The 19,362-nt window shown below is 45.3% G+C and overlaps 1 protein-coding gene across 3 annotated transcripts in view; it reads left to right on the top strand.

Annotated features, from left to right (window-relative positions):
- Positions 1–19,362, top strand: part of PCLO (piccolo presynaptic cytomatrix protein) — a 447,385-nt gene that overhangs the window by 353,375 nt on the left and 74,648 nt on the right. For all 3 annotated transcript variants that reach the window (XM_063926936.1, XM_063926938.1, XM_063926937.1), the window contains one exon: positions 17,843–17,951. In XM_063926936.1, the coding sequence (XP_063783006.1) occupies positions 17,843–17,951 (109 nt within the window). The remainder of the gene's footprint in view (positions 1–17,842; positions 17,952–19,362) is intronic.

Genomic DNA, 19,362 nt, shown 5'->3' on the forward strand with positions numbered 1-19,362 from the left:
TTTTTGCCCTGGTGATGAAACCACTAGCGGCAAAAATTCGACTGAACTCTAACATCTCAGGCATCTTAGTGGACAATCATGAGTATAAAATTGCTTTGTATGTGGATGATGTCATTTTAACCCTGACCGACCCGTGCTCCTCCCTACAACACTTATTTGAGGAGATTCGGACATATAGCTCCTTCTCTAATTATAAACTCAATACTGAAAAAACAGAGGTCCTCGACCTACATATACTCTCAACAAGATCTTCGCCTCTTACAATCCTCTTATTCCTTTAAATGGCAAAGCACTAAACTCAAATATCTAGGTATTTACTTAACCAAATCCTACTCATCGCTATATGCAGCTAACTTCCCATGCTTACTTTCCTCAATAAAATCTGATCTGGTTGCTTGGAACAAATTGTTTATTTCTTGGTTTGGACGCATCGCGGCGGTTAAAATGAACCTACTGCCGCGATTATTGTACTTATGGCAAACCCTCCCGATTCACATTCCCATTAAAATACTGAAAAATCTTCAACGAGACCTATCTAACTTTATTTGGGCTGGTAAAAAACCTAGAGTCAAAATGCGACTACTCCAGCAGCACCGTACAGAGGGCGGTCTCGGCTTGCCAGATATTATTCGTTACTATCGAGCCACACACCTGGCCACTTGTGTTCTTTGGCACTCGCCACCCGCACAAAGAACGTGGACTTTTCTTGAGGCGCACTCATTGCATATGTATTCGGCCTCAACCTTACTATGGTGTCCGCCCCGCTCCCGTCCAAACTCTACTCTACTTTTACCAACGATACGTTTTTCTCTCTCGATATGGGATCTTTGTACTCGTTTCTATCGACTCCGTTCTCACAACCCTTATTTAGCTCCTTTATGGAACAATGCACAGTTCCCCCCGGGCAACAATCATCTTGCATTCCGATATTGGACCGCACACAACATTCTCTTTCTACAGGACCTAGCTCCTCTCTCCTCATTTCCGACCTTTGCGGATTAACAATCCCGTTTCTCTCTCCCCCATTCAGTTTTCTATCAGTTCTTACAATTACGACATTTCTACAATACTTTTACTAAACCCACTCACCCTATCATAGCGACCCCTCTTGAAACGTGGTGCCGAGGCCCCCATTCAACTAAGGGACTGCTTTCACGCATCTACCGGGTACTATTGTCACACAACGCCCCTCCCAAGGAAAGTCACGAATTGGCATGGGAGAGAGACGTGGGAGAAACCTTAACTGTTGAGGAATGGGATGATATCAGACAAGAAATTACCAAGAGTTCTATATCTGTCCGCATAGCTGAAAATTCTTATAAATTGTATTACAGATGGTACTTGGGGCCTGCTAGACTACAATCTATTTACCCCTCCTGCTCTGCTGATTGTTGGAGATTGTGTGGGCACCGAGAACCCTGCTGCATGTTTGGTGGTCCTGTCCATCTATCCGCCAATATTGGCGGCAAATCCATAAATTGGTTTCAGATGTCACGAATATAACTATACCTGACTCACCCCTATATTCCTTACTCTCCCGTCCCATCCCTGACACCTCACGTCACCAACGCACCCTCATAAATCACATATTGAACACAGCCAAATGCCAAATTGCATCAAATTGGAAGTCCATAGCCCCTCCCACTCTACTTGCTACTATTAACGCCATTTGGTTCACATACAAACTGGAACGCATTACGGCTGCACTTCATGACTCTCCGGATTCTTTTACCAAAACTTGGACACCTTGGACATTACACTTTAATGCTGAACCGCCACTGACAACTATCTAATGTAATTGCTTTCCTAATTCTACTTTAGTTTATCGGTGAAAATGACCTCGACTGGCCGACCCCCCCCCCTGTTTTTTTTTTTGTCTTCACCCACTCCCACCCCTATCCACTCTTCTTTATCTCTTTCTATGTCTGTTTTTTGATGTCTGTAATTGTTTATAATAATTGTTTGTTGGAAAGATTGTCCAACATCTTGCAATTGATGTATATCCTTAGCACCCTCCTTCCTATTTTTCTTCTCTATATCTCTTACTATCTATTGCAATTTGCTTATTTTTTCATGTTTGTAAAAACCAATAAAACGATTTTTCAAAAAAAAAAAAAAAAAAATAGTAGTACCACTCATACACACAATGCCCCCAGTAGTGGCGTGGCTTATACACATAATGCCCCCAGTAGTGGCACCGCTTATACATAATGCCTGCAGTAGTGGAGCGACTTATACATAATGCCTCCAGTAGTGGTGCCGCTTGTACACATAATGACCCCAGTAGTGGTGACGCTTATATAATGCTCCCAGTAGTGGTGCCGCTTATACATAATGCTCCCAGTAGTGGTGCCACTTATACATAATGTTCCCTGTAGTGACGCCACTTACACACATAATGCTCCCAGTAGTAACGCCGCTTACACACATAATACCTCCAGCAGTAATGCCCCTTATACATAATGCCCACAGTAGTAGCGCTGCTTAAACATAATGCCACCATGAGTGGCACCGCTTAATCATATTGTCCCCAGTAGTGCTGCCACTTATACATAATGCCTCCAGCAGTGGCGCCACTTTAAACATAATGCCCCCAGTAGTGGCGTCAATTATACATAATGCCTCCAGTAGTGGCACCGCTTATACACATAATGTCCATAGTAGTGCCCCACTTCTACAGTACATAATGCTCCCAGTAGTGGCCCTGCTTATACATAATGCCTCCAGTAGTGACGCCACTTATACACATAATGCTCCCAGTAGTGACGCAGCTTATACACAATGCTCCCAGTAGTAACGCTGCTTAAACACATAATACCTCCAGCAGTGTTGCCCCTTATACATAATGCCGACAGTAGTAGCGCTGCTTGAACATAATGCTACCATGAGTTGCACTGCTTAATCATATTGTCCCCAGTAGTGGTGCTACTTATACATAATGCCTCCAGTAGTGGCACCGCTTATACACATAATGTCCCCAGTAGTGCCCCATTTATACAGTACATAATACCCCCAGTAGTGGCCCTGCTTATACATAATGCCAGAAAAAAAGGCATTTTGTTTGCCCCAGCACCCTGAATGATAACAGTAACCAGATTTAAATCCCACACAATATTCAGAGATCTGAATATATTTGCACAAATGTATGAATAAGCCCCAAAGCTGCGTCAAGGCCTCTCTGTATATTTGGGGTCCCTAGCACTATATCTAGGTGCAGGGTGTGGCACCCCAAAAAACCAGCATAAGCCAGAAAGCCCAGGGCAGCATACCGGTGAGAAAACTATAGTGTTAATAAATTAGTGTTAGGAAGCCGAAGCTATAAAGAAAGTGATACAAAAATGAGATGTAATTAAAATGGAGAAATAGTGTTAAAGAAATTAGTAAGTGATAAGTGTTAACAGAATGTAAAGGTATGCCACACTAAAGCTATCCAGCTCAGCCAGTCCAGGGGCACCACACCTCACACCTCCATTACCCCAATCTGGGTCTATGATTAACCTGCAAGGAGCCACATGACAATGGCTCCTCACTTGAATATATCTAAGCTAAGAGCTACCTACCTTGGAGCAACCCCATAATGATCCATATGGCATGTCAGGGCCCGCACCTCCTCCTAATGCAGGAACCTCTCTGCCTCTCACAACAGACAGATATAGTGGCAGGTGCTCATATACATATACATAAAGCCCCCAGTAGTGACACCACTTATACACATAATGCTCCCAGTAGTGACGGCGCTTATACACAATGCTCCCAGTAGTAATGCTGCTTAAACACATAATACCTCCAGCAGTGTTGCCCCTTATACATAATGTCCACAGTAGTAGCGCTGCTTGAACATAACGCCACCATGAGTGGCACTGCTTAATCACATTGTCCCCAGTAGTGGCTCTACTTTTAAACATAATGCCCCTAGTAGTGGTGCCGCTTATACATATAGCCTCCAGTAGTGGTGCCACTTATACATAATGCCTCCAGTAGTGGTGCCGCTTATACACATAATGTCTCCAGTGGTGTGCTGCTTCTATAGTACATATTTCCCCCAGTAGTGGCGCCGATTATTCATAAGGCCTCCAGTAGTGATGCCACTTATACACATGGGATCCTATTCAGACCCAGATGCAGCTGCACATCTGTACATTGTGGCTGCATCCAGAGGGTATGCGCACGTGAACTGGCCCACAGTACATGTGTACGACCCTTCACCATGCGGCTGCAAAGTGATTGACAGCGGGGGACACCATGGGGGGCTTCAACATGGCATTTAGAGGGTGCGGTCCATGTCTGGAACATTTTCGGGGTCGACGTCACATGCAGCCACTCCAAGAAAAAAACAGGCAGGCTGCGTAGGCATTAGTCAACCCCAAATTGATGCGTCTGCAATTAAATTGCGAATGTATTGCAGGGCGGAGCCACTCAAATGCTGGGCAGCCTTGCCCTGTGCAGGGCAGCCCCCAGCATGTGAGTAAATGTGGAAGCAAGATCTATGTCCATCTCTGAATAACCCCCATAATATACGCATACATACACTTTCTTTCTCTCACTCACTCTTTCCATCCACTTACTGATCTGGCTGGCTGGCTGGATCTGTAGCAGCTCCTGGTCCTGTGTAGCTACGCCCTCTTAGGTCCCATGTAGCCCCGCCCCCTCTGCACAGTGTAGCTACGCCCCCCTTCGGCAGAACACTGCTGCTGTCACAGGGGAGGGGGGAGAAGGCTTCAAGCAGCCGGCGCCACTGCTTGTCAGTGTGACAGGCGCAGCAGCCGACAGTAGCAGGGAAGACAGGCACTGCATCAGTGATGTAGAGCAGGGAGAGCACTTTTCCAGTCTGGCGCCTCCCTGCATCGTATCCCTTTGCTGAGTGAGTAACGTCGTGCCTGCATATCACAAATCATAACCTTTAGTAACCTTGTGAGTGGAGCAGAGCAAGACACCATGCCCGAAGCTTGGTGAGTGAATGCGTTTCCATAAATGGTTGTCCCAGATTGAAAAACTATCCACACTAACCCCAAAAATGCAAAAAAAAATGTATCGACCAGTTGCATGTCGACCTTTTGACCCTGCAACCTTTTATACCTGTCAACCTTTTCCAGTGTTTTCCAGTGACCTTTTTGTCAAGTTTTTGTCCATGTCAACCTTGTGTCTGTCGACCATATGACTGTAGACATGATATATGTACTGTAGATCATCTATACCACACTTTACATTTACAGAAAATATTCTTACAGGGATATTCAATTAGCAGCTAATTGCCAAACCGGATTAATTCAACTACCGGGGATTATACTGCACATGAATCCCTGATCAGGTACTTTTCCTTGCAGCTTCATGAACATTGAGGTGAAGTCCGTGAGATAATGGCACCATTGGGGTTTCACACGTGTAGAAACCCTATTGATTTCACAGCTTACATATGCAGTACCCCATGCAGTAATCCCCAATTTGGAGCACAGGAAAATGGCTGTTTCATTGAATAGCTTTTCTCCACACCATGAAATAATTAGCCAGCAATTAATTGAATGTGCTTGATAGAGATTGACAAAGGGTTGATAATTAGGTAATATTCACAAAATGTGAATTTTCAGTAAGCCTTAACCTGCGCTTCTCACCAGTTTCACATTTTCACCAGCGTTTTGCCCATTACAATCAGAATGATATGGCTGAACCATTTTACAACTGCACCACATCCGATAGCATTACCAGTTAATATGTTCTTACTACCATTTTCCTTTTAGTTTTACAAAAAACTATTAATCTATGGGGTTGGGATTGATATGCCCGTGCTGAGGTGCCGGCGGTCAAAATGCTGACCATGGCATTCCAATGGTAAGAACCCCGAAGGGGCAAGGTAAGTATTCCCCAATGCCCCCTAACATCCCCCCCGCAGCCAAATCTTAACTCTCCCGATGGTGCCAAAACCTAACCTCCCCTCCTTGCAGCCTAATTTTAACCCCCCTCCTTGCAGAATAACCCTAAGCCTCCCCCTCAGCCTAAACCTAACCCCCCACCCCTCCCGCAGCTTACCTGTCCTGCTGCCCAGCAAACTCATTCAGATCCCGGTGGTTTGGATTCAGGTGCCGGGTTTTTGTCCCTAGTCAAGCAGTTGGTATTCCGGCATCAGTATTTCGACTGCCAGGATACTGACCAGATCCCAATCTGTGTCTTTTAAGCAACAGCAATGGGTCTAATTCTTAGTTCGGCATACACAGATTTATTTAGCATAAAATACAGAAATCTGTTCTGTGCACGCCCACACAAAGATTTACAGCTATGTCCTTAGGCATATCTAACACTCACTCCTCATTTTGCATTCAGAGTAGTAATACTAAGTTCTCCAGGTCAGTGACTAAGGCAGACCGGTACAGAGGGGGTCATTCCGAGTTGTTCGCTCGCAAGGTGATTTTAGCAGAGTTGCTCACGCTAAGCCGCCGCCTACTGGGAGTGAATCTTAGCATCATAAAATTGCGAACGAAGTAATCGCAATATTGCGATTACACACCTCGTAGCAGTTTCTGAGTAGCTTCAGACTTACTCGGCATCTGCGATCAGTTCAGTGCTTGTCGTTCCTGGTTTGACGTCACAAACACACCCAGCGTTCGCCCAGACACTCCTCCGTTTCTCCGGCCACTCCTGCGTTTTTTCCGGAAACGGTAGCGTTTTTTCCCACACGCCCATAAAACGGCCTGTTTCCGCCCAGTAACACCCATTTCCTGTCAATCACATTACGATCGCCAGAACGATGAAAAAGCCGTGAGTAAAATTCCTAACTGCATAGCAAATTTACTTGGCGCAGTCGCAGTGCGAACATTGCGCATGCGCATTAAGCGGAAAATCGCTGCGATGCGAAGATTTTTACCGAGCGAACAACTCGGAATGAGGGCCAGAGAGTAATATGCACTTCTCAGTATCCATATCAATTGCAGGTGCCTGAGGGCTAGTATGAATGTTACTGTATCCTTAATAAATGAGTGAATTAAATTGTCAGATTGATCAAGCCCCTACAGGTGAAACGTGCATGTTGGTCCCAGCAGAGCTCTGGCGAGTTCCCCACACCAGACACCAGCTGACGATTTTATTCATTTATTTATAAGGATAAGTTAATATTCCTACTTTCCTATTCTCTATCCTCCCAGTACGGGTAGTGAGATCACTCTCACCAAGGGATTCCATCTACCTTACCCAATTACATGGAAGCTAGAGACTATTAAAAAAAGTCCATGAGTACTATCACGGCTATCCCCAATGGGGCATTCACTGCTCTTTGAGCACATGCACTGAGGGGGATTTAAAACAATAGGAAAAGTTTATTTTCCTTTCATACCTGTCCCGCAATATGTAATTTACAAGGATATACAAACTAATACTGCTGTCAGTGTTTAAATGTATAATCAACCTTAATTATTATATGTATATATATATATATATATATATATATATATATTCCTGTATTTATATATTAAATCACCTACATTAATCAATTATCTGACTAAATCTTACTTTCTGTACTCTCATCAGCTCACTTCTGAGCTGACAAATATAGGGTCAATCTATGTACTGAACATACTAGAATAGAAACTCTCATCAATCATTCTCTGCCTACAAAGCACATGATCAAAAGTACTGTAGATTTTTGTTTTGGGCACATACTGTAGGTATGCTTTTCTACCTTTCCTGCTACAATCCTATTTAAAAGGATGATCTCCCTGAGTTAACCATGCACTGTTAAACATGGTACAGCATTGGATATGACATGTTTCACTTACAAGCAGGACAAATGCTTTTCTGCTACAACACTGAATAACAACTCTTTGAGTTTTATAAAATGTATCATTGTTTCGGGTTGCAGCTGTAATGCCGGCGGTCGGGATCCCGAAGGTCAGCATCCTGACCACAGGATCCCGACCGCTAGAATGCCGGCACGGGACGATGACAGTGCAATGGAGCCCATTGCGGGCTTGGTGGCTTGCTGCAGTCACCACAGGTTCTATCCCCACTCTATGGGTGTTATGTACACCCATGAGTGGGAATAGCCCCTGTTTGCCAGCATTCTGGCTGCTGGGATTGTAAGCGTTTAGGATTACGGCATAGGTATCCTGATCGCCGGGATCCCGTCTGCCGGTAAAGCAACTACATCCCATCATTTCATGTGCAAGTGTTTAGAAGCTGGATGAATAATCGCTACATCGCTGCTTATTGGCTACTATGTTGTATTATTATCTCGGCTACTATGTTGTATTATTATCTCATGTGCAAATGTTTATACTATTACAAAGAGTTACCTGATATTAACATTGTACTACTTCTAATATAGCATTTCTTGATACATCTTGTCGAAGCATTATAGGTATTTTCTGCCTGTGTTCAATCAAACTCAACCAATATAGTGCCTGTGCAATGGGAACATTTATTTTGCAGGACTGGAAGCTAAAAGTATACGTAATGTTTCTTTACAAAAAAAAAAATTCTATCATCCATAAGGGATACTGGGGACACTTAGGGTGTCATTCCGAGTTGATCGCTAGCTGCCGTTGTTCGTAGCACAGCGATCAGGCTAAAAATCTGCACTTCTGCGCATGCGTATGGTGCGCACTGCGCACGCGCGTCATACTTTCACAAAAGCCGAAGCAGTTTTACACAAGGTCTAGCAACGCTTTTTAGTCGCACTGCTGATCGTTCAGTGATTGACAGGAAGTGGGTGTTTCTGGGTGGTAACTGACCGTTTTCGGGGAGTGTGTGTAAAAAAGCAGGCGTGCCAGGTAAAAACACAGGAGTGGCTGGGGAAACGGGGGAGTGGCTGGCCGAACGCAGGGCGTGTTTGTGACGTCAAAACAGGAACTAAACAGACTGAAGTGATCACTAGCTAGGAGTAAGTCTCGAGCTACTCTGAAACTGCACAATCTTTTTTTGTAGCAATGCTGCGATCCTTTTGTTCGCACTTCTGCTAAGCTAAGATACACTCCCAGAGGGCGGCGGCTTAGCGTTTGCACTGCTGCTAAAAGCAGCTAGCGAGCGATCAACTCAGAATGACCCCCTTAATACGATGGGTATAGATGGGGTCCAAAGGAGCCGGTGCACTTTATATTTTCTTCCAACAGGGTGTGCCGGCTCCTCCCCTCTATGCCCTCCCCCACAGCCCAGTTTAGAAAAATGTGCCCTCAGGAGATTATTACATTATTTCTAATGTTTATTATTTTCAGGTAGGCTGTTGGGCAAAAGCCTACCTGCACCGAGGGATGCTGGGGGGGACCGTCACCGGACTCGTGGAGGTGCACACACCCGCAGCACGCAACATACCCCCAGAACAGAGCCTGAAGACAGAAGAGTGGTGAGTGTTGCCAGGGGTCCCGCTAGCAGGGTCCCCCCAGTTCTTGGTGCGGCGCGGATGTGGGGCGGGCATAGGGGACTCCCTCTGGGGTGATACAATAGTCCCCCCAAGCAGATTGGCAGCGGTAGTGTAAATAGTTGATGGGACCTCTTTTTACACAAAATTCGGGACTTTGCCAGTATAAATAAGTATGTAGCTCCAGCACCATTACAGGGGGCGGAGCTACCTCAGAGCGGGACCAGTGGCTTCCTGGATCCATTTCCTGCACTCTCAGCATTGCAGCAGGACAGCCAGCTCCTCCAGAGGATACTCCATGGCCAGACACTGGTGCAGTGATGTAGTTAAGGGGGAGAGCCTACTGTGGGACCCTTATAATTGGATCCTCACACACTATACAACAAATTGCCTCTCTTCTAACTTCAGCATTGTTAGGTATGGCCAGGCTTGCTTGTACCTGTGTCTCTGTGTATGTGTGTGTATGTGTGTAATGTTCCCTGTCAACATGGTGAAAAAAGTTCTGTGTAATATTTGTCACACCAAGTTTTCTCCCTCCCCTGCAGATTCTCTCATGTGTGAGCAATGCAGTCAGCCTTCACAGGATAGTGGGGCTTCTGGGGATGAATTGCAGGAACCATCTTGGATGATTTAAACTATGATGACTAACATGTCCAATGAAATAACTACTGCTAGACAGGAAAGGCAGCAGTTACAACAGTCTATGACTACTCTGACTAAAGATAGGACAGAAGGCAGACATGTATCTCCTCTATCAAATCCTTTACCCTAAAAAGAGGGTTTCCTGACATCATCTCGGAATCCGAGGAGGAGGTGCCAGAGGGGGAGAAGCTGGAATCAACTTCTGAGGTGAATTATTCCTCTCCTGCATAGGGTGTAGAGTCACTTATCCTTGCTATAAGGGATGTCCTACATATTCCTGGGAAGGAGGCTGATGTTCAGCAATCCTTTTTCTCTGCACAGAAAAAAGTGGCTGGTCACATTTCCTAATTCAAAGGAACTGGATGATCTTTTCAGGGAGCCATGGGCTGCTCCTGACAAAAAATTCCAGGTGACAAATAAATTGGTTGCCGCCTTTCCTTTTGCTCATGAGGGGCGGAAGATCTGGGAGACTCCCTCTGCTGTTTATGCTTCAGTATCACGCCTGTCTGAAAAGATAGTGCTTCCTGTTCCAGAGACAACTTTGAAATCTATTTCTGTTGCAGCAGGGACCGCCCAAAGACCTGTTATTGCAGGATGTTGGTTGTCTCACGCCATACATACTTGGGCAAGTAACCGTCAAGAAGGCCTCACTGGGTATAAGTCCCTGGCTGAAATGGTGACGCTGATTCAGCATATCCAGGTGTCTGCCCGTTTCCTCTGTGAGACAATCAAATGGATTGGCATTATAAATGCTCAAACCTCTACCATGGTGTTGTCTGCATGCAGGGCACTGTGGCTACGTCAGTGGCTGGCGGATGCAGAGTCTGAACGGAGTGTGGAGGACTTACCCTTCACATGAGATTTGCTGTTTGGAGGTGAGTTAGACACTTGGATTTCGAAGGCTACTGCTGGAAAGTCCACGTACCTCCCATCTGCAGCTCCACCGGCTAGAAGTTCTTACACCGGGCCTTCACTGCAGTCCTTTCGGACTGCACGGTTTAAAGGAAAGGTCAGAGATTCCTTGAAAGCAGCACAAGGCTTCAGAGGTAGGTCATGTAAGCCTGCCACCACAGGGTCTCAGGACCAGGGCGTCAGCTCTGTCTCCTCAAAACCCACTGCATGACGGTGTCCCTCCACCCATGGGGGATCTCAGGGTGGGAGCTTGTCTGAGATTCTTCAGCCCCATTTGGAGCAGCTCCTGCCAGGATGCTTGGGTAAAAGACCTGATCTCCCAGGGCTACAAACTGGAGTTCGAAAGTTCTCCGCCTCACCGGTTTTTCAAATCGAGATTACCTGCTTCGGGAAGACATGCACCTCACACTACAGGAGGCCATTCACAAATTGGCTCAGACCCAAGTCATTGTTCCAGTGCCACTTCAACAATGGGGAGAAGGATATTATTCCAGCATTTTTGTGGAACCAAAACCGGATGGTTCTGTGAGGCCCATTTTGAACCTAAAATTGTTAAACCCATATCTGTGGGTTTTCCGGTTCAAAATAGAATCCCTGAGAGCAGTGATCTCATGTCTGGAGGAGGGGGAGTTCTTAGTCTTTCTAGACATAAAGGAGACATACCTCCATATTCCAATATGGCTGCCTCATCAGGCCTACCTCAGGTTTGCTCTGATGGAGGAACACTACCAGTTACAGGCGCTGCCCTTCAGCCTATCCACAGCTCCAAGGGTCTTCACCGAAGTGATGGCGGAAATGATGTTCCAACTCAGGATTCAAGGCATAAACATTGTCCTCTACCTGGACGATCTGCTGATAAAAGCGAGCTCAAAGGAACTAGTGCTGGACAGCATCTGCCACATGACATCCCTGCTGTCACACCACGGTTGGATTCTAAACTTCCAAAAATCCCACCTCGAGCCGACCCAACATCTCCAGGTAATCGTCATGATCCTGGACATGGTGCCTCGGAAGGTCTTCCTTCCTGCGGATAAGGCAAGTGTGGTTCATGAGTTAGTTCAAGCGGTTCTGCAGCCAAACCGGGTCTCAGTACATCTTTGCACCAGTCTGTTGGAAAAGATGGTGGCCTCCTTTGAGGCCATTCAATTTGGCAGATTCCATGTGAGGACATTCCACCTGGATCTCCTGAAGAAATGGTCGGGATCACATCTGCAGATGCACCAGGTCATACGTCTCTCACCATAGGCCAAGATTGCCCTCCTGTCGTGGTTGCAACCCTCCAACCACTTGGAGGGGCACAGCTTCAGGATCCAGGATGCAAGCCTTCGAGGCTGGGGAGCTGTCATCCAAGGGGCACAGTGTCAGGGCAGGTGGTCAAGTCTCAAAGCCAGTCTTCCTATAAACATACTGGAACTCAGAGCGATATAAAGTGCTCTGCTACAGGCATCTCCTCTGCTTCAAGGTCGAGCCATTCAGGTTCAGTCTGACAACGCCACGGCTGTGGCATACGTCAGTCGACAGGGAGGAACAAAAAGCAGGGCCTGCATGTAGGAGGTTTCCAAGATACTTCTCTGGGTAGAAAGGAATGCAAAGGCAGTCTCGGCCATATTCATTCCGGGAGTGGAAAACTGGGAGGCGGACTTCCTCAGTCGTCACGACCTTCACCCAGGAGAGTGGGGTCTCCATCCACAGGTATTTTGACTAATAACAGATCTGTGCTGCTGTCCACAGATCAATCTGATGGCCTCTCGACTCAACAACAAGCTTCAGTGCTATTGTTCCAGGATGAGGGACCTTCTGGCAGCGGCAGTGGATGCACTGACAACACCGTGGGTTTACCGGCTGGTGTACCTGTTTCCTCCGATCCCATTACTCCTCAGTGTTCTAAAAAGAATCAGAAGAGAGGTAGTTCAGGCAATTCTCATTGCCCCCGATTGGCCTCAAAGAGTTTGGTACGCGGATCTTCTGGCCATGGCAATAGAAGACCCCTGGCCTCTACCACTATGGGGGGGATCTTCTTCAGCAAGGACCGTTCATCTACCCAGACTTACGGCAGCTTCGTTTAATGGCATGGCGGTTGAGCGGAACCTTCTAGCTGATAAGGGAATTCCGGGTAAGGTTATTACCACCATGATTCTAGCCAGGAAAGCTGTCACGTTGAAGCATTACCACCATATCTGAAAACGATACATCTTCGGGTGTGAGGGCTGATAGTTTCTGACCGTGGATTTCAACATGGGACGCTTTTTGCATTTTTTACAGGCTGGTGTGGATATGGGCAGAGCTCAGGACTCTACAGCAGTTTCTGCCTAAGGTTGTTTCTGCATTCCACCTGAATCAGCCTATTGTGGTTCCGGCAGTTTCGGCCACTTCCTCAATTCCTGAGTCCTTGGATGTAGTGCAAGCCCTGAAGGTTTATGTCAAGAGGACAGCTGCTCTCTGGAAGTCGGACTCACTCTTTTTGATGTATGATGCTCACAAGAAGGGTTGTCCTGCTTCGAAGCAGTTGATTGCCCGTTGGATTAGGCTTACTATTCAACAGGCCTGTGCTTCAGTGGCCTTGCCTGTTCCTCGGTTCATCAAGGCCTACTCTACCAGGTCGGTGGGTTCTTCCTGGGCAGCTGCCTGCGGTGTCTCGGCCTTACAACTGTGCCAGGCCGCTTCCTGGTCAAAGACAAACATGTTTGTCAAGTTCTACAGGTTTGATACCCTGGCTACAGAGGATATCCAATTTGGACATACGGTGCTGCAGACATCTCAGCATGTTCCCAACCATTCTGGGAGCTTTGGGACGTCCCCATCGTACTAAGTGTTCCCAGTATCCCTAATGGATGATAGAGAAAATAGGATTTTATTTACCTACTGGTAAATCCTTTTCTCATATTCCATAAGGGATACTGGGCGCCCGCCTCTGTGCTTTTTTTTTGTGCCTTTTCCTGCAAGTTCTTGTTCTTGTGTGAAGATGTTTACATCAGCTGTTGCTGTTCTGGTTTCACTAGCGGTTGCTAGTATGTTTGTTCTGCTGTGTGCTGGTTAGTTAATCTCACCACCTATTGTCTTGTCATGTTTCTCCTCTCATATCCTTCGGGCACAGTTTTCCTAGGCTGGGCTGTGGGGGAGGGCATAGAGGGGAGGAGCCAGCTCACCCTCTTGGAAGAAAATTTATAGTGCACCGGCTCCTTTGGACCCCATCTACACCCATCGTACTAAGTGTCCCCAGTATCCCTTATAGACTACGAAAAAAGGATTTACCGGTAGGTAATTAAAATCCTATTTTTTGAGTGTTACATTAATCACTTCACTATATGGTTAGTGATTGATATATACTGGTCATTCTGCAGTGTGGCTACAACAAATACTTACTACGTTATTGAACTATGCGTAGCCACACTTGAATGGAATATCTCTCCACTCTTATAAGTGGAGTTTCTCTCCAGAATTTAATTTGATTTTATTGTGTGCGTGTCTAAATGGACATTTCTCTGTTTGTATGTTTTTGAGAAATTTATAATAAAAGTAAAGTTTTATTATTAAATAAGAGTGCCACCAGAAAACATGTACCCCATCAATAAGAAGGGGTACACAAAAAAAGCATACATTCACATCTGCACATGCACTGTATGCTAAAACGCACCATTTGCGAAAGATTCAGTTGATTAAGAATCAGGCCCATAATATTCAAAAGTCTCTCCACATACAGAATACATATTATGAATACAAAACACAAGAATCAAAGGGCCTAATTCAGACCTGATCGCTCGCTAGGGTTTTTTTGCAGTCCAGCGATCACATAGTCGCCGCCCACCGGGGAGTGTATTTTAGCTGTGCAAGTGTGCGATCACGTGTGCAGCCGAGCGGTACAAAAAGAGTTTGTGCAGTTTCTGCAGCAGCAGCAAATTTGTTAGCAGTTGGGCAAAACCATGTGCACTGCAGGGGGGCAGATATAACGTGCATAGAGATTTAGATTTGGGTGGGTGTGTTCAAACTGAAATCTAAATTGCAGTGTAAAAATAAAGCAGCCAGTATTTACCCTGCACAGAAACAAAATAACCCACCCAAATATAACTCTCTCTGCAAATGTTATATCTGCCCCCCCCCTGCAGTGCACATGGGCCCTCATTCCGAGTTGTTCGCTCGCTAGCTGCTTTTAGCAGCATTGCACACGCTAAGCCGCCGCCCTCTGGGAGTGTATCTTAGCTTAGCAGAATTGCGAACGAAAGATTAGCAGAATTGCGAATAGAAATTTCTTAGCAGTTTCTGAGTAGCTCCAGACTTACTCTGCCATTGCGATCAGTTCAGTCAGTTTCGTTCCTGGTTTGACGTCACAAACACACCCAGCGTTCGCTCAGACACTCCCCCGTTTCTTCAGACACTCCCGCGTTTTTCCCATAAACGCAAGCGTTTTTTCACACACGCCCAGAAAACGGCCAGTTTCCGCCCAGAAACACCCACTTCCTGTCAATCACACTACGATCACCAGAACGATGAAAAATCCTCGTTATGCCGTGAGTAAAATACCTAACTTTTGTGTAAAATAACTAACCGCATGCGCTCTGCGAACCTTGCGCATGCGCAGTAAGCGACTAATCGCAATATAGCGAAAATCGGCAACGAGCGAACAACTCGGAATGACCACCATGGTTTTGCCCAATTGCTAACAAACTTGCTGCTGCGATCAACTCAGAATTACCACCTCTGAGTAGCCCAGGACTTACTCAGCCGCTGCGATCAATTCAGCCTGTCCGGGCCCGGAATTTACATCAGACACCCGCCCTACAAACGCATGGGATCGCCTGCGTTTTTCCAACCACTCCATGAAAATGGTCAGTTGCCACCCACAAACGCCTTCTTCCTGTCAATCTCCTTGCGAACGGCGGTGCGAATGGATTCTTCACACAAACCCATCGCTGAGCGGCGATCCGCTTTGTATCCGTGCGACGTGCCTACGCATTGCGGTGCATACGCATGCGCAGTTCGGACCTGATCGCAGCCGTACTAAAAACGCTAGCGAGCGATCAGGTCTAAATTAGGCTCAGACTTAAGTGACACACTTTAATCCAGTGGGTTGCAAAATGTACGCAATCATCCTGCAGTGTTGATTCAGGCATAAGTTTCCTGTTTTCATTTGTATTTGTAATGTTCTATGTAAAATAACATGAGCAGACAGACTCCACAGATTGTCTAGCAGTTTAAAAAGAAAGATTATCCCTATCACTTTAGCTTTGGGGAAATGAAAATCTTTTTTATAGTCAAGTATCTATTTTAACACAGAAACCTTTTACACAGGCTTCATTTTTACTGCAAAATATTCAAGATGTACTCCAGTCTGACATTCTGTTTATCTTTCTGTGATAGATAAATCACCCTCTTCCTGTTCTCTCGTATTGTTTCCAGATGAACCCCTTGGAATGGCTTATACTGAATAGTGATAATCATTTTAAAAATGTTCATTACAAGATAAAAAAATGGCGTTTTCATTAAACCAAGTCACATAGAATGTGATTAAAGGGCCCTACGCACTACGCGATCCCCGCCGACGCCAATATTGGTGGCGGCGGGGACCCAGCTGGGGGGCCGGCATTGGCAAGTGAATACACACTTGCTGATGCGGCCGAGACAGGCAGTGGCAGCGGGGGGAAAGACAGCAGCATGGCAGTCATTAACGAGGACCTCCCTCGTCCTTACATGTTTGGAAGAGGGAGGGGGTCGTTAACGATGCGCAGGAGCGCGCAACGTTAACGACATTTAGTGTACACACTAGACGAGATTGTGAAAGATCTTGCTCAGATCGGCCATTCTGAGTGAGATTTTTAAAAATCTCCTCTAGTGTGTATGGGGCTTAAGAGTTTACAGCATGAAAATAAATGCATGTAGAATAATATGGAAAATGTAGGGTTAGAGATAATCATTTCTGTTTTCCACGCACTCATCAAAAATCCATCACTTCAGTATTTGAATATTGTGTCTTTTTTTGTGTTCCTGCACCCAGTAGCAAACACATATTGCATTTATATATTGCAGGAACATTCCTCTCTTCATATGTTTTATATAATTGTGCAGTGGGTAGTGGAGGTTAATTCACTGTTATCAATCTATTATTTTTGGATTTTGTTATGCCACAGCACAGGATTACCGCAAAACATGTACGAAGATCCATTTTAGTTTTTGTAAGTGATGATTGTACCTTTTGCAGTGTACATTCCTTGTGTGCTATATTCAAATATTTCAGCTTGCTGTGTGAAAATGAGAATGTGAAACCACTTCTTAAAGCAGCACATAAAATATAATCTACTGGATATTACTATTCAGCAAATCCAAATGTTTGTTAATGTGTTCTCTTATAAACAATGTGTCCTACACACATTTGAATTTATGATTACATCTGATTTTGACTCTTTGAAAACCCTATTAGTGAAAAATGCTACTTTAAGAAATCACATTCATCCAAATATTCTTAAAATACACTATATCATAGTGCACTATGAATTTTGTGAATTGTATAATTCTACATTTATAAAAGTCAATTATGTCATAAAATTGCATCCACTAAAAGATACTGTAGTATCAATATTTCATTGACACATTCATAGATTTACACAGAGCAATATTTCTGCACTGCTCTTCTTATCATCAAATAGAAGGCCATAGGCATGACACTAAAGTGTTACGTATTAACCACTTAATGAAAGTAATTCAATTTGCCATTATTGCTACTATTGTATAGAAATAATTTTGCGTACATTTGGAAAATATATTAAGAATGAAAATATATATTTTTTAAAATTTATGGGCCATAGCAAACTAAAGAATAGTAAAAGTGAAATAAGGATGTTGAGGTCATTTAAACATACTTTGCCCTCTCGTTTAATGTTGAAGCACAGAGCATGTCCAAAGGGCTACAGTGACGTCATTTCTGCATAAATATTACTAATTTTCATTCTTTTTCAGGAATGCAGGTTTTAGAATGGAATGGTTTCCCATTAACTGCAAAGACTTATGAAGAAGTTCAGAATATCATTAGTCAGTCAAGCGGGGAAGCAGAAATTTGTGTAAGACTGTGAGTTTACCTTTATTTTCCTTTATATATTCTGATTTGCAGTTTATCTTTTGTATGTGTTGAACACGTAGGTGGAACTTACAGAAAGGATGTTTGTTTCTCAGATCCAGCATAGACAAATACAGTCACTGTCAGTGGCTCACATAGTGGGTTTCTGAGTACCCTGTGACCCAAAATCCCACCCCTCCCCCACCCCCTACACACACACACCCTCAGCAGACCTTTTTCTTTTTTAGATGAAAACAAAGGGCTTTTTCTGCCGTTGGATACACTATGTTCCACAGGGAAAACATCAGGGTGTAGAGTTGGATCTTGATCCAGAAGCACCAGCAGGCTAAAGCTTTGACTGTTCCCAGGATGCATTGCAGGGCCTCCTCTATAACCCCCGCCACTGGAGCTCAGTTTGTAAGTTGGTGCCTGCAGAGCAGGTCACTTAACAGGTGGGGCTGCACTAGGCAACCCTGAAAAGAGCTTTTAGAAGACTTCAAGGGCTGCAGCAGTTTATATGTCATTGTGACATACTGTGCTGTGGCTCCATCACCTCCCCAGCAGCACCGCATACTCCCACTGGCCGAGTTCCCGGGTACTTGTGGCGGAGGCGCTCCAGTTCCCATGCACACCACCACTAACGCTCTCCAGGATCACGTGGCTGCTTCTTAGGGAGGAGGTAAGAGGGTCCCCCAGGCATTCCAGTCGTGGTCCCAGGAGATGGACTGCGCCGCTGGCGTGGACACTGTGTCAGTACAGGGACCCCACTATATCCGCCAGGGCAGGGACCACAGGTCGGATTGTGTAAAATCCGTTTTAATAAGGCTCCACAGTACCCGGTGGTGAGGACCAGCTTAGGGGATAAGGAGCTGACCTGTAGCCCCTCCCCCAGCTCCGGGCGCCATCTACTGCTGGTGTTCCTGCACTGGAGCTGCTTCTCACTCTCCCTCACTCCCTGACTGAGATTTGAGCGTCATCTTCTCAAGTAGCTGTGTCTGGTCTCCGGGACTGCAGGGCAAAATCTCCTCTGTAAATCTCCTCTGCTTCATCAGCGCTGTGATTTTACACTCACTTAAGTATTCTACATGTCATTTGAAGACAGTGTTAGTTAAGAACGAGTGTCTCTCTACCAGAATATTTAGTACAAGTGTTCTGATATATACATCCAGTCTCTGGCTGTACATTGTTATATATATATTTTTTTTTACTAGTCCAGTGCAGTTTTATTGGTTGTCTAAAAGAATTTCTGCATTGTAACTGTGACTGTGTGTGCCTGCATCTGCTGTGTGGATTTCCTTTTCAGTGTATGACAGCTATAGCTATCACTGTATTCTGTACCCTGGGGGGCTAGGTGCGTCAGGGTCTCATATATAGTGGTGCGCGGTATATACAGTTACGTGTGTTTTACTGCTCTCTTCAGTCA

This window comes from Pseudophryne corroboree, chromosome 6 (assembly GCF_028390025.1).
Source record: "Pseudophryne corroboree isolate aPseCor3 chromosome 6, aPseCor3.hap2, whole genome shotgun sequence".
Lineage (NCBI taxonomy): Eukaryota > Metazoa > Chordata > Amphibia > Anura > Myobatrachidae > Pseudophryne > Pseudophryne corroboree.